Source organism: Dermacentor albipictus, chromosome 2 (genome assembly GCF_038994185.2).
Source record: "Dermacentor albipictus isolate Rhodes 1998 colony chromosome 2, USDA_Dalb.pri_finalv2, whole genome shotgun sequence".
NCBI lineage: Eukaryota > Metazoa > Arthropoda > Arachnida > Ixodida > Ixodidae > Dermacentor > Dermacentor albipictus.
Genome location: NC_091822.1, coordinates 54,895,479 through 54,912,186, shown reverse-complemented (window position 1 = coordinate 54,912,186; position 16,708 = coordinate 54,895,479). Strand labels below are relative to the sequence as shown.

At 45.7% G+C, this 16,708-nt stretch overlaps 1 protein-coding gene and 1 long non-coding RNA gene across 4 annotated transcripts in view; both read right to left on the bottom strand.

Annotated features, from left to right (window-relative positions):
• The window catches only part of LOC135901819 (protein spinster homolog 3-like), a 96,887-nt gene extending 88,652 nt beyond the window's left edge, over nt 1-8,235 (bottom strand). For 2 of the 3 annotated variants that reach the window (XR_011512024.1, XM_065431667.1), the window contains exon 1: nt 7,815-8,235. Coding sequence is in view for 2 of the 3 variants with exons in the window: in XM_065431667.1 (XP_065287739.1) it covers nt 7,815-8,100 (286 nt within the window). In the remaining variant the exon portion in view is untranslated. The remainder of the gene's footprint in view (nt 1-7,814) is intronic. The other variant, XM_065431668.1, reaches the window with a different exon arrangement.
• Nucleotides 8,236-11,176: 2,941 nt separating this feature from the next.
• LOC135901818 (uncharacterized) lies at nt 11,177-15,913 on the bottom strand. Its single transcript, XR_010564276.2, has 3 exons — nt 13,647-15,913; nt 11,602-11,676; nt 11,177-11,533 (listed from the first exon to the last, which is right to left on the bottom strand). It is a non-coding gene; the product is annotated as an uncharacterized lncRNA (long non-coding RNA).
• Between the last annotated feature and the right edge of the window lie 795 nt (nt 15,914-16,708).

Genomic DNA, 16,708 nt, shown 5'->3' with positions numbered 1-16,708 from the left:
AGAGGAATTCCGCATCCAGCTACAGAACAGGTATTCGGCTTTAACTCAGGAAGAGGACCTTAGTGTTGAAGCAATGAACGACAATCTCATGGGCATCACTAAGGAGTGCGCAATAGAAGTCGGTGGTAACGCCGTTAGACAAGAAACCAGTAAGCTATCGCAGGAGACAAAAGATCTGATCAAGAAACGCCAATGTATGAAAGCCTCTAACCCTACAGCTAGAATAAAACTGGCAGAACTTTCTAAGCTAATCAACAAGCGTAAGACAGCGGACATCAGGAACTATAATATGGATAGAATTGAACAGGCTCTCAGGAACGGAGGAAGCCTAAAACAGTGGAGAAGAAACTAGGAATAGGCAAGAATCAGATGTGTGCGTTGAGAGACAAAGCCGGCAATATCGTTACTAATATGGATAAGATAGTTCAAGTAGCTGAGGAGTTCTACAGAGATTTATATAGTACCAGTGGCACCCACGACGATCGTGGAAGCGAAAATAGCCTAGAGGAATTCGAAATCCCGCAGGTAACGCCAGAAGAAGTAAAGAAAGCCTTAGGAGCTATGCAAAGGGGGAAGGCAGCTGGGGAGGATCAGGTAACAGCAGATTTGTTGAAGGATGGTGGTCAGATTGTTCTAGAGAAACTGGCCACCCTGTATACGCAATGCCTCATAACCTCGAGCGTACCGGAATCTTGGAAGAACGCTAACATAATCCTAATCCATAAGAAAGGGGACGCCAAAGACTTGAAAAATTATAGACCGATCAGCTTACTGTCCGTCGCCTACAAAGTATTTACTAAGGTAATCGCAAATAGAATCAGGAACACCTTAGACTTCTGTCAACCAAAGGACCAGGCAGGATTCCGTAAAGGCTACTCAACAATAGACCATATTCACACTATCAATCACGTGATAGAAAAATGTGCAGAATATAACCAACCGTTATATATAGCTTTCATTGATTACGAGAAAGCGTTTGATTCAGTCGAAACCTCAGCAGTCATGGAGGCATTACGGAATCAGGGTGTAGATGAGCCATATGTAAAAACACTGGAAGATATCTATAGCGGCTCGACAGCCACCGTAGTCCTCCACAAAGAGAGCAACAAAATCCCAATAAAGAAAGGCGTCAGACAGGGAGATACGATCTCTCCAATGCTATTCACCGCATGTTTACAGGAGGTATTCAGAGACCTGGAGTGGGAAGAATGGGGGATAAAAGTTGATGGAGAATACCTTAGCAACTTGAGATTCGCTTATGATATTGCCTTGCTTAGTAACTCAGGAGACCAATTGCAATGCATGCTCACTGACCTGGAAAGGCAAAGCAGAAGGGTGGGTCTGAAAATTAATCTGCAGAAAACTAAAGTAATGTTTAACAGTCTCGGAAGAGAACAGCAGTTTACGATAGGTAGCGAGGCACTGGAAGTGGTAAGGGAATACATCTACTTAGGGCAGGTAGTGACCACGGATCCGGATCATGAGACTGAAATAACCAGAAGAATAAGAATGGCCTGGGGTGCGTTTGGCAGGCATTCTCAAATCATGACCAGCAGGTTGCCACTATCCCTCAAAAGGAAAGTGTATAACAGATGTGTGTTACCAGTACTCACATATGGGGCAGAAACCTGGAGGCTTACGAAACGGGTTGTGCTGAAATTGAGGACGACGCAACGAGCTATGGAAAGAAGAATGATCGGTGTAACGTTAAGGGATAAGAAAAGAGCAGATTGGGTGAGGCAACAAACGCGGGTAAATGACATCTTAGTTGAAATAAAGAAAAAGAAATGGACATGGGCCGGACATGTAATGAGGAGGGGAGATAACCGATGGTCATTAAGGGTTACGGACTGGATTCCAAGGGAAGGGAAGCGTAGCAGGGGGCGGCAGAAAGTTAGGTGGGCGGATGACATTAAGACGTTTGCAGGGACAACATGGCCACAATTAGTACATGACCGCGGTAGTTGGAGAAGTATGGGAGAGGCCTTTGCCCTGCAGTGGGCGTAACTAGGCTGATGATGATGATGACAAGAGAATATTCGCCGTCGTCGTCGGTTCCACCGTGGGGCTCCGCGTATACTCGGGTCACGCGGCAAGAATAGTGATTTGCGTGCATGTATGATATATGCTCACCCATAAACGAGAAGAAAGGGGCTTAACCGAGGGACCCGATTTTTATTAGTCATATCGTGAGAAGCCAACAAACACCGACACCAAGGACAATATAGGGGAAATTACTTGTGCATACAATAAATGAAATAAAGAAACGATAAATAATGGAAATGAAAGTGGATGAAGAAACAGCTGGCTGCAGCTGGGGAACGATCCCACAAGCTTCGCATTTCGCGGACGTTCCACGTCCGCCGCCAAGGTCTGTGAGTGGTGGTGCTGGCTAACACTCCCAGGGTTCTACAAGGAAACATAAATACCCAAGAAAGTGGACGGCGAAACGGCGCCGCGGTAGCTCGCTTGGTAGAGCATCACACGCGAAATGCGAAGGTTGTGGGATCGTTCACCACCTGCGGCCAGTTGTTTGTTCATCCACTTTCACTGCCATTAATTTATCGTTTCTTTACTTCATTTATTAAGCACAAGTAATTTCCCCTATGTTGTCCTTGCTGTCAGTGTTTGTTGGCTTCTCATGATATGATATCCTTACCCATGCAGTATGTGTGGATTATATTTTGTCCCGGCTCCTCCTCTCTGTTAAATAAATTTGAATTGATTGCTGCACTATTTAATCCCTAAAGTTGCTCATACCGGTTCTTAAGTTCCCGCTTGACTTATTCCTCAGAATTTTCAGAATGAGCAGCCCAGAAACAAATGTCATGAAACATAACATTCAGCGACATACTGTAAAAAAATCAGCGCTGCCCTGTTTCCTCCTTTTTGTCTTCGTCGTTTTGCGCTGCCCCTTCAAAACGTTCAACATTCAGAACACGCACATGCCTTTTATTTTAAATTACCTCAGGCTATCAAATATTAAAAGTGAAAAACAATATCAGTATTACTATTGATACTAATATATACCAATGCCACGTTATCAGCGCTCAAACCTGAATGTCAGTTTACTGGTGCAGGCTCTTCACGGGCACCTGTGCGATGTCATTACAGGCCCTACAAGGGCGTGTTAAATGGTTCTGATAAGGTACCCAGAAATGTCGGCGCGCTCGCGTGTGTCGTGTCGCCGTTAGTCGGACCCACGTATAGCTGGTACAACCAAGTTCAAGCGCAACGTTGTACATTGCTATCGCAGTCAATGGTTCGCGCGAAATTGCCTCTTTTTTTTTCTTTTTGGCAAATGACAATCTTGCACAACGGCAACACCTCTTGGAGCAAGAAGGACGTTCCGGACAAAGCTTGGGCAACTCCATGCATTAATCGCGGGTAACATTATGAACAGTGTCGAATTCCGCCGTATTGATCGCTTTCGCCGCCTTGTCAGCCGATTGGCCCATGTAGCTGCTACGCGCCCTCTGACTGGCTAAAAACCTCGCCGTTGCAGAATTTAACGATGCCCAAAATTGCCCCATCGTTGCCTTGCTGGCTGAACAGCCATACTTGAAGCTCCGTTACAGTGTAAAGGAAGTATACATAGTAGTCTAACAACTTGTATACACAAAAATTCACTTTGCTGCATCGTGGCCGGACTGGATCAACTGGGGGAACCGATGAAGCGTGTGAGCGGCTATCCCATCTGAAAACGAGAGGGAAGCTGCGCAGCTCCAGGCCACGTCACTGACTGTCCCAGCATATGCGGCACGATATCGACACGCGCGAGAACAATGCCAACCTCGTTTCCGCTTCTTTCCCTTCGTGGAGCGGCCTTTTGTGGGCGAACATCTGCAGCTGTCAAATGCGACTGCAGCTTCTCCGCAAAAAGAACGCGCAATTAAAACCTACGCAGCCAGGCAGAGAAAGAGGGAGGAAATAAACGAGCACCGTGCGACCAGCGCACATGGCGTTTATTTGCAACGCTGGCCGAAGTTAAAACGAAATTACGGGGGTTTAAAACGAACCCTTCCGGACGAATCCTCCTGGTCTTTAACGACCGTGGCTATAGTGTTGCTGCTGCCTTGACGAATAGCTCACGCACGCACGGCAGCCACCATATAACGAATCGGCTTACACGTGTCACCCCGTCTGTATACTGCACCCCTACAGGGGTGCAGGTGGCCGGCTCTATTCTCTATGCGCAATTATGCAGCGAAAAAAAAAGGAAAACAGAAGAAAAGAAAGGACAGACGGTACCTAAATACCTTCAGTGCAACACATAAACGCCTTCAAGTGCACAACGCTTTTAACGTCGAAGAGTTATTTGCGGACTACCAGACCTATGGCGCGGTAGGGCGGGTCGGGCTATGGCCCAGAGTCTACGGGTTAATTTCGAGCACTTGGCGGGGGTCCTTTAACGCACGGTTAGCACCCTTCCGGTTTCTTTCTCTGTGCTTTGCCTAGCGATTTCTTTTCTAGTCGGCCTTTCCGTTTGCTGGCATATATATATATACTCACAAATCATGGTACACGGGCGTTCTCGAGTCCAAACGCCTCGAAATGCTGCCGCCATCGATGGCCGGGAATCGAACCCGCGACCTTGTTCTCCGCAGCAGTACGCCATAGCCGCTGAGGCACACGCACACTCGCGGGTGTATACGGCGGACCGAAGCAGGAAAAAAAATACTAAAGAAAAATTGTATACTTAAAGACAACAGACAAAGAAGCCAAGGAACGCACTGGGGAAATTAGCTCCGGTTGAAGTTGTAATGTTGAACAAAACATATATATCGCAGTTTCACCATGAGAAGGAAGCAACGAATGCGATAACACCGTGTTAGAATATTACACGAAGTCTCGTAGCTGCAGTGGCAGTACGAAATGAAGTAAACGTAAGCTGACCAAACAAAACGAGCGGTCGTGCTATTGTCGTGCTCTGCTTGAATCCTGCCATCGCACAATTTCATTTATATCTATTATGGAAAGATATTATGTATTATGTATCTACTATGTATGTATTATCTATTATGTAAAATGTATTATGCCTTCCACAGCGAGTTTACCACCGCTTTTCAGCGTCGGGTGTGTTTCAAACGTCTTTCCTCGACTAATCCCCGGTGTAGTGGCGAGCCGCGCCAATGAAATTGCATCATTTTCAGGAAACGGCTCGCACTGTCGGTGTTTTGATTCGCGGCATTTGTTTGTGGAGGTAGATTCTAAAAAAACCCTAAGAAATAATGTCATTAAGAATGTAAGACGTAGCTGGTATGAGAAACTGTTGTAATAGAACGCTGTGGCGATATAACCCGCATATACCGCATGTCAGATAGCGTAGCGTGGCACACAGCATACATATACATAAATATGCACGGAACTTCACGGCGACGGCAAAAAATTCGCTTGGAGTGTCCACATAATTGCCATCGCAATAATAACCAAGACAGGCAGGGCAATTCGCACGCGTAAAGCGGAGGTTGTGGCTTCGCCTTCTACCGGCGGCAAGTTATATTTTCGTCCACTTTTATTCACCCTCCCCCCCCCCCCTTTCCACCACCTCATTACTTTCTGCCTTTCAAGTTCAACCACAGCAATTTCCCGGAGCTTTACTTGGCTTCGTTGTATGTTGGCTTTACATGGTGATGACTAACAAAAAAGTCAAGCTCACCGGTTTACCCTCTGTCTCTTTTATTTATCTTGTGTGTTCTGCCATAGCCTCCGTCATTTTATGTGGTCCTTCCACGGTAGTACAATCTACCATGTAAGCCCCTCAACCTGCGCTCGTTTGGTGCGCCACGGTGAGTATGCGTGTATATAGACGATATTCTAATTGACATGGAACCTAGAGAAGGGAAACCAAGTCGAGGACGGCAGAAGACTAGGTGGAGCGATGAAATGAGGAAATTCGCGGGCGCCAGTTGGAATCGGTTGACGCAGGACAGGGGTAATTGGAGATCGCAAGGAGATGCCTTCATCCTGCAGTGGACATAAAACAGGCCACAGTGCTGCATCAATGCTGCCGGATTCGAGGCCCTCGTTACGTAATGAACGAGAAGAAAGGGGTTAAACAGAGGGGCCCGATTTTTATTAATGACATCATAAGAAGCCAGCAAACAAGACACGAAGTACAGCATATGGGAAAGTACTTGTACTTAATAATTCAATTATATATATATATATATATATATATATATATATATATATATATATATATATATATATATATATATATATATATATATATATATATACCCTGGCGCAGCAAAGGAGTGTAGATTGAGGTGCTTACATGGTAGATTCCACTACCGTTGAATAAGGACCACATAAAATGAAAGAGGCTATGGCAGAACACACAAGGAAGTAGGATGCGTATAGAAATAAATTTGCCGATACTATCATCGACGATGATTGTCAATGTAAGCGAATGCTCGAACGAACAAACATTTTCATTGTCGAAAGCGGCCGAAAGAGCCAAAGAAAGATGTTTACTTTAACAAAGCGCGTGGGCAACTAACGCGCGATAAGATCTCACAACACGAGGTCGTCACGCAAACACACACAATGCACGTGCACAGCGTTTACTCGTTATCGGACACACTCGGCGCGAAACCACGCTGCGCTTCTTACAATCAGGTGCGACACGTGCACAGTAATCAATCAAAATTAAAACCTGCGCACAAATCGGCAGCAAGGTTGCACAATGAAATCATTTGAACTTGGCGCGAAAAGCGCGCATTGTGGGCTCATGGCCTTCCAAATTAATTAATTAATTTGGAATTAATTAATTAAATTAATCTACTCCTGACGCGGACTGTGCGGGGTTTGCGTTGTGAACCTGCTGCTGATGACGCCAACTGAGCAGTGCTCTTCCCAACGGGCTATCGCTGACTGACAACAGAGCAGCAACGACGACGCAAACTACAAGATCTGAGTAATAAATAACAAAATATAAAAAAGCCAAAAGAAAACGGACCGTGTTGCACATGGATAGACGTTCTCTGGCGATATAAACTTTACGGTGCGAAAGCTAGGCCATAACAAAATTCGAAACAGTACGAAGCACTGCGGTGGCACTGTCCTAAGCATCTAGCATTCTATTCAACAAACTACTGCTCTGCACGCAAGCAACGCTTCCCATCTTTGACCTGCTTAATGTGACAGCTATGGTAGTGGCCCACCGGTCGAGGGAAAGTGTTGGCACTCATAGCCGTGGCCTGCCGGTTGACGAAAAAGTGTTGGTACGGTAAGTGGGCACGACCGCATGGCCAGCCACATGAGCTTTTTTTTTTTTTTCGCCAACCAGCCGAAAACTAATCATGATATTATGGTTTGTAGCTCGACTAACACAACATATTACGACAGATGGAACAAAAGGCAGTGTGTATGCAGTGGCGTTTATCTGAGCGACCTGTTAAAGTTGGGCAAGTTCGCGTCCCTGTCATTGCCGCGCTGCTCGAGAGGGCGAGGTAAATAAAAATAAAAGGCAAAATAGAAAGCTGAGCACGGTGGCAACTGCCATCACCTCGTTTCAAAGGGGACGCTCCTACCTTCCATCCATCCACGTGAAATCGCTACCTCTGCTCACACAATTTTTGGCTGATCATACCAGCATATGACACCAGTCTACGCGACGCAGACCGAATTGTTGTGCAACGCCAAAGACGCACCGAACAACAATGCTTTCGCACTTCCATGTGGTTCAAAATTGTAATAATGAGCACTACTCGATGCTCAAGGAAAAAAAGAAAAACGGGCGGTCACTTCACCTTAGCGCAGCCCTACGCTAGGCGAGGTTTGCAAAATGACACCGCCGATGGTCTCACCTGCTACCGTGTACCTGTCCATGTAGTTTATGAGGTTGATGAAGAACAGTATCCCGACGGACGCATACTCGACGAACCGTCGCGAACGTTCGGACGTCACGCCGACGGGAGAGGCCACGGTCGCCGAAGACTCCGCCGCAGCGACCTCGTCGCCCGAGCCGACGATGTGGTCTTCGGGGGGAACCATCGCGGGCGCCGACTCCGCAGGGTTTCGCGGGTGCAGCGCTAGCATCCACGGAGATTGCCGCGCACGTGCGTCAACGCCCACACTGGAACCGCTGGACATTGCTGTGCACCCGCATGTCTGGTCAGTGTCACCGCGAAACAAACGAAACTGCCGGCGCAACACACTGCGCCTAAGCACCAGCGAGCGGCGAGTCAAAGCTAGCGAGCGCCCAGCGAAGTGGCTGGCACCGACTTCGGCGGGCTATGGCTACTACGAATCCGCGTGCAAGTTATCATCATCATCATATATGCTTTTCTAAAGCTTGCTGTACATGATACTAAAACAAACAGAAAAATTTTTGCACCCCAAAAGCATTGTTTGCGCTAAATAACAAATCAAACTGAAATGCTGTTTACTAAATGATCTCAATTATATAAGGACAGTTTTGGACTGCGTGGTTTCGGTTTAGATTTGTTTATGAACGTTACATAGTGCCCGTACCTCTGCATGCAGTTCCCCAACGGGGGAGGGATGGGGTGAATGGTAGGGAATTTAACGGATTTCCGCACAGCTAGGCAGCACTATCTCTATTTGCCTACGAACGAGCGATATTTTATGTAAAGGCATCACGCAAGGCAAAGTGCCTTTAGTGCAAACAGACGCTGTTCCACATGCCATCACACATTGACAACCTTCCTTCAACTTATAATGAACGCTTAGCGTCGCATTGTGGAAAAAAAATCTGGCACAAGGTAACTTTTGCAAAATATCTCAGATGTCGATGTCAAATTTAAATTAATGGATGTCTCACTCATCTTTTTATGCAAAAGAAAAATCTAGATGCATGCATTGCTTGCATATTTACTGCAAGCTATTTTTTCACAAGCCTAGCCACAGGCGTGTGATACGTGCTTATATAAGTAGTTGTACTTCATGCTCTCTAAACGACCAGTATATATGAAATTCGCATCTTTGCACCAGACTACACCCGGGGGCAGTGGGTCTCATCAGTGCCCTCTTGCATAATTTGCAATACCCTCTTTTCACCTACACTCTTATAGGCAAAGTTACACCCTTGGGAGTGTATCTCTGCCACAAATATAATCGTCATCTGCCTTGCTTGCATTTCCTTTCTTGAAAACGCCGCGACCGCTACTTTCCTGTCGGGAATGCTATGTCATACTGATAACGCGCATGTCGTTCGTTACTGTCGTTTGCCGCCTTAAAGGGACACTAAAGCGAAACAATACATCAGTTTAGACTAATGAAACATTGTTTTAGAACCCTGCAGGCAGTCATTAAAAAATAGTTTGATTATTAGATGAGAAAATGAAGGTTTCAGTATCAGTATTTGAATTTCGCGCCGAAACCTCGACGCCGGTACGTCAGCGTGACGTCAAGGATTCCAAAGTATGTTTTCGCATTTGGGCCGCATTGGCTGAATAAAGGTTTCCGAAACTTGCCATGTTTAATACTTAGTTCCCTTAGAACACAATGCAGTCAATCTGTACCGCTATATATAATTAGTAGCAGTGGCGTAGCCAGAAATTTTGTTCGGGGGGGGGGGGGGCTACGCCACTGGCCCCATATATATATATATATATATACATATATATATATATATATATATATATATATATATATATATATATATATATATATATATATATGTGGGGCCAGTGGCGTAGCCAGAAATTGGCCTTTTGTTCGAGGAAGCTTTATCTCCGGCATAGAGTTACTATACTGACTCTAGAGGACAAGCTACCCATAGGGCCCATGCATTAAAATCGGGAACCGCAAGAGCGCCGCCATGTTGCTACGCGCCGAGGTTGCCAGCTCCTGAGACGCTTGCTAGACTTGGTGACAGTAGTCAGTTTTAATCCGGCAACCGTAGCAGCGTGGCAGCATGGCGTCTCGCTTGTAGTTTCTTTTGATGTGTGCGTGCAGCCGTGTGTTTGGGCTTTATAAGTTGGTTCTTTAATCTATGTTGCGGGACGGTGTGGGTGCGATCCATGTTGGCCGTACAGGTGACAGTTATGCAACCGAGGGATGATCCTGTTGAAGTTTCCGGCGGTATGCGGTTTTCAGCGGTCACGCCTGTTGCAGGAGTGTCACTCGACGAGGTTACTTTGAAGCTGTGGTCAGATTCCTCGTTGGCGTTCCGTAATTCTGTTCGCACGGACGCGGTATGCTTCAAAGTCCGCTTTCGCGATCTATCGTCGCGACGATAGATCGCGTTTTTTTTTATTATTATAAGTACTGATCCAGCTGTAAGGCGCACGTAACCGACAAACGGAAGTTTCAGGAGAGCACCTGAGATTATAATAAAGCAGGCGGCGCAGGAACTCGAGGGCACCCAAGGGAGAAGTGGGGGGATCAAAGCTCGAAGCAGAACGGTACGTAGGTTGGGGCCGCCGAGTCAGGTGTGTGTCAGGGAGTGTTCGCACGGACAGCTCCCCTGGCACGCGCAGCAGTGCCTCGCAAAGTCGAGATACTGTAAAGGCACCTGCGCCCATGATCTTTCTTTTGCCTCGGTGCAGTGAACATGATTAACGAGAATAATATGGAGGGCATCCGGTGCAGTCGCGAATGCGTCATGGCATGTAGCTCGCGTCGCCTGGCGTGTGTAGTAGTATCAGAGTTGGTTGTATGAACTTTATGCATAATACCTTAACAGAATGGGTCTAGACGGAGTTGGTAAATTTTTTCGTACCGCCCTAATCCTATACCCCCCACTACAAACACACACACACACATATCCCCCTTTTTTTATGTATACATACAATTCCTTGCCATGACGGATCATAGCCTCCTTTATTTTTGAAAAATAGAGGAGGCTATGGACGGATTGACCAGTTCAAGTTGTCAACTTGTCAGTAACTGTCATAGGAATCACTGTAATAAACACAATTCCACAATCGGATTGCTTACTTTCATTTTTTGTTGTGACACTGAGGACTACATAGAACTTTATTTTGCATATGTGAGAGAAGTATGTGGATATCATGAGCTTTAGCCAATGTGCAATACACAGACAGAGCAGCTGCTACAACATGAACTGCATTAAGTGCCACACAACACATACATAAGTAAAGGTGCAAAATATAGGGGGAAGCTTCAAAATATGCTCTGTAGCACTGCAAAGTATAACATATATTGTATGTGTACAATAAATGTTCAAAAAAACAATGCATCATTGTCCCATTTGCCATCAAGTTTATTATGAGCATATGTACGACAGGAATCTACTGACACACCCGCAGTCAAGGTGGCTGTTCGAGGTGTGCTGGCTGCCTCGGTGTAAGTAAAAAAAATTAGGTGAATGTCGACACCAGTGCCACTGCTTCTTGCCTCTGACCTGCACGTGCCTCCGCGGCATCTTTGTGCACAAGTGTGCTGGCGTGGCGAGGCGTAGGAGTCATCCGAGAGAAAGAGTATTGTTTAGATGGAGAAGTGGCTGTTCACATTGCCTGTTGCTTTCCCTCAGATGTTTCCTTGGTGACTAGGGTGATACACCCGCAGTCAAGGTGGCTGTCCGGGGTGTGCTGGCTGCCTAAACGAAAGGAAAAGAAAGAAATTAGATGAATGTCGAAATCAGTGCTATTGCTTCTTGCCTCTTACCTGCATTTGCCTCCATGGCCTCTTGGCTTGCGGAGTCTGTATGAGGGAGCTGCTGTGGCTAGGCGTAGGCATTGTCTAAGCAAAAAGAAAAGGCCATTCAAATGGGGAATTATGGAAATAAATGCAGTTATGTCTGCTTCTTGCACTCCTCTTGCCTAAAAGTTTTCAAACATAGTGTCCAGTACACACCAGCACTTTGACTGCTTTTTTGCTTTTTACCTGCAGGTGTTGCTGCGAGATCCTTAGTGTGGCTGCGTGCAGCATTGTAACACTTAGTGGAGGCATTTGAAGTGGTAGCCAAAAATATAAAGAATCATCCTTGTCTGCATGAATGCTTTCAATTTCTAAATGCAGTGGTAACTATCACTATTAGTGCAAGGCCCCCCACATCTATGCGGCAAGTGCCATAGCTCGAAACTGAATTTTTTCTTTAGTGTTTCACAAGGCGTCTGATATGTCCACATTATATGTGATGTGTTTGTTTTTATTTATCCCAGTGTGGAGAGAGAGCATCATTAAATTTGTTTTTTATTTTTGCGTGTCTTGTTTTTTGGTCTATTTCTGAATTTATCAAGCAGCAGCCTCATGATGCTAAAGTGACTTATGTAATGGCAATCAGCTTTTGTTTTGCAGAAAAACAACGCATTTCCTGACCCATAGTTTGACATCCCCTCTCTCGCATAATTTTGCAGAGAATTCTACCTATATTGACTTGCTTGACCTCCACTGAACAGTCTTGCATTTTCAAATATGACTCTTTCCTTAAAATCATTCGACACTTCTCATAATTTCTGTACCTTGAGCTTCTGATACTCTGCATTCACCATTTTTGCTTGTTTCTGACTAGAAATGTCTTCTTTAATTTAGAGCTTAAATTTTACCTTTGGAACACACGGAAGGGCTTGCCATTGCATGTCTGCATAAAATTTGGGAAACATGTTTCATTAAACATTTGCAAAATCCAATTTAAGATTGATGAATGCAGCTTGCAGTGTGATATGACTGAATGAGCCATAAAAGTAACTCATCTCACTTGGTAAATTAAAGCACATATTAGTGTGATGCACAAGATACGTCGTGGTGGGTTCTCTTGCTTATACAGCAAAATAATCGGTGCGCGAGAAAAAAAATTATTTTTGCATAACCCTTGTACACACTGACTTAAGGAAAATGAGCTGGAGCTGTCCACATGATGTACTTATTTTACCTGCGAGTATGGTCTACAAAAATGTGTCCCAGCTGCTTAGTGGTATTCGGGATTATGTCAGTATTGCATATGTGCCTGTTGTCGAAAATAACTGAATTTTGAACATGCTCGCAGGGATCTGATGTGCATATCTGCAGTTTATGGATACATGTAAAAGACTCAGCATCAAGTGCAAGTGAACGGTCCCACAGGCCCGGAGTCGATCATGCAAATAGATTCGCTGCACAAATTTGTGAGCAGAAAAGATATTCCACATGAAATGGCATGCAAGGAAGTGTTGAAAATATTGTTCAGTTAATAAAACGCCTAAGCTATTAATATGTGGGTTGATGCACTCGTTATGCAAAACGGAGGTGAGGCGTGCAGACAGGACACAAGAGTAGAGTATTTACAAGCAAAGAACACGAGCGCCGCCCACTTCTCTACTCTTGTGTCCTGTCTGCACACCTCACCTCTGTTTTGCATAATGAATCCTTACCCACTAGCTCAGCTTTCTGTCGTTCTAAGTCTCGATGCACTCGATTTCGTCCGCATTAGGCACTCGCCTCTTGGATTACTTCGTGGCACAGAAATACTCGGCATCAGGCTGTTTTTCTGCTGTGGCCTTTGTAGGAGCATGATTGTTCAAAGTGCAACAATTAAACAGATTCTTTGAGTTGCTTGTGGCTTCGCCAGTACAATTCCGGTGCGCTGGTCCGCCTATCCAGCAATTAATAAAAACACCGCTCCGCATGCAGAAAAATGCTCTACTGTGACGCTTCTCAAACGATTGTGATGTACCACAAGAGCTGCCTACTCGTGTGATATTCTCGACAAGGAGATACATTCGTTTACTTACATGTGAAGGTATATGCCAGACCACTTCGGGGCTTCGGTGGCACATAAGGCACGTTGCCATAGCGTCCGATGTCGACGCGCGATCGCAGGTCAAACCTAAACGAAACTACTACGCATCCAAAACACAGATTCGAAACCGAAATTCGCGTCATCCTTTATTGCATGAATGCGTACATCGTGATTTACATAAGTCACGGACTTAGCGATCGCTTTCTGTAAACTTAATATTAACGCACCACCTTCATAAAGCCATCAAATACGCGTTTTAGATGACAAAGCATAAGGTGACCTGTACTTGTTTTCAGCTCTTTCAATAGTAATTGCGCTGGCCACATTGACCAGTAGCAACAGGGCGGCGCCCTAGAGGTTCCCACTTTTCCGGCCCAGCTTTTCCTCTAGAGTTGTTCTACTAACTCTATGATCTCCGGTGCTCCTATTTAAATGGTAGTGACTACAGTGACGGGGCCCGGCACTTTAACATCTGTACTACAGTGACGGGGCCCGGCACTTTAACATCTGTACTACAGTGACGGGGCCCGGCGCTTTAACATCTGCCCTGCAGTGACGGGGCCCGTCTCCACTTTAACATCAACACTGTAGCGACGTCAATGGCCGCACTTCTTTCAAACAGCATTCTATGCAAACAACTTCGAGCACTTCACGGCAGGCAGTGAACCTTATTAAGGTCCTAAGGAGCGACTCCGAAACTCTCTTATGAGGGAGGGGCCGCCGCGAGCCGCTCCCACGTTGGGACGGGCAGGCCGTACCTGACCGCCTCCTCTCACTCTTCCGTGGTGTGATGATCGTGGTCCCGTAACGAGGGACACCGCCAGAGCATGTGTTCTAAAGGGCAGAATGGACCTCCGCACGGACGCGGCGTTAGGTTGCCCCTGTGATCCACAACGGCCGCTGCGAACCGGTCGGACGAACCGTATTGGGCGACGTCGACGAACGCGACCGATCGTGGATCGTCGGCGGCGGATCCGAGAAGTGCGGCCGCCCGGGCCCGGCGTCTGCCTACATTGCGTTGCGGGCCGTGCATGTTGTGCGGCAACAGCGAGACCGTGACGGCCTCCCGCGACCACGCGTCGAGCGCGCACCGCCTTTCCCTGACGGGTTAAAGTCCAGCGCCTCCAGGATCCGCCTGCCCGCAGGCGAGGAAGCGAGCCTGACAACCTGGACTAATTTCTGTGACTCAACCTCATGGAAGGTGTTGTTGACCCCCAGCTGCATGAGCTTCGTGGTGCTGGCGTCTATGGGGATGCCGAGCACTTCACGGACCGCGATATTTTATTGCAGTACTGTCCCCATTATATTTCACATCCGGACCCAACCACTAGCTTGCGGTTATTGGGTCCAACAATCTTTTGCGTATGCACTGTAACACCTATGATGATTATAATAAAGAAAGAAGGTTCACTGTAATGGAAGGGGAATGATAAAAAACACATAAAAAAGGCACGGCACATGTTCCTGCTTGTGTAACGCCAGACAATGAATATTCTACTGAATTAAGAAAAAGAATCAGTGGGTCGCTTAGAGAACCGATAAACATGCAGTTCGATGAAATTTGAGAAATAATGATATTGAAGCTTCCAATACTTTAGAAGAAAAGAAAAAGAAAATTAAGACTGAATCATCACGACGGAACATCACAATTCGCCGTAGGCGTCGAATACCCTAGCTATAACGAAATTATTTTTGAACAGCTCCGATAGTGTCCATGCAACAATGGTTGCTTGCGTACTGTCAAATGCGCATATGCTGCGGCATAAAGCTCAGGCACGGTGCGAAAACGTGCTCGGAGCGAAAGCGAAACATCGTGCGAGGACATGCATGCAGACGCGAAGTCGGTCACCGTGAACCCGCGCGATCGCTGCATTAACTGTTATGCTACATTTAGTTACACAAATAGCCATCCCACCATAAGAACATACTTCACATAGTTTTCTCGGCGATTGCTTACGTTTCACGCAAAACGGTTCGGGGGAATCGATCGCGGCGACCGCGCGCAGTGTCCCAGCTTACTGTACGTAGTAGGCAGATAGCGTCTGTAAACCATTTTGTGCTTTCTGTTTGTCCAACATTATTATTTTAAAGGTAAAATACTGCCATTTCTAGAGTACTTGCACAATTGTTCAGGAGGGCTGCCGCGTAGTATGTTTATTTAGCGCCGACGCATGTGAGGCGCTTCCAACAGATGGCGACTCCGTAATCGCTCCCAATACCGACATCGTGACCGCCCCGTCGCTGCAGTGCTGTTGTTAAAGCGACGGGCCCCGTCACCGTAGTGTAGATGTTAATGTACCGGGCCCCGTCACCGTAGTGCAGATGTTAAAGTGCCGGGCCCCGTCACTGTAGTCACTACCTATTTAAATACATGTAGAAGGGGAATTCGTTCTTCCCTGCAACCACTTCACCAAATTTGAGGTTTGTTTCATTTAAAAGAAAAAGTTTAATTCTAGTGACTACTGGTTTCGAATTTTTTCTTTAAGTGGTCAATTATTAAAAATTGGCCAAATTGAAAATTTTCAGAAAACGAAACTATCAAGTTTAAAACTCCGTGACTCAACAATGAAAAATGATATCACAATTCTGTGAATTGCATCTAATAGTACATCTACAGCGGACAAAATGGATATGTTACACATGAATCTCAAAAAAATTTAGTATTGTGGAAATACGGCTTGTGCAGAACCCTTGTACACAACGTAACCAATTCACGTAAGATACAAATTGACATAGCAAACTTGTCTGCTTTGCTGTTACAATAGATGCCATTTACAGAACCACAATGTATGTTCTTCATGCATGACTATTAGTTTGTAAACGTCGTGCTTCTATTTTTTCAAACTTTCAAATTTTTCAAAATATTTTAAACAAAATTCAGGCCCTAAATCAAAGTTGTGTTTCCAACAGAACTAGTATTTAACTTTCTCTCTCAAATGCAACGAATTTCAACAAAAGCGATTAGCAGGATTATCTAAGAAAAGCGTTTCTGCGTTTTACAAGTATTTGAATAGGCCGCGTCGGATTGGGCCCAAGCTAAAGCTTCCTCTTAAA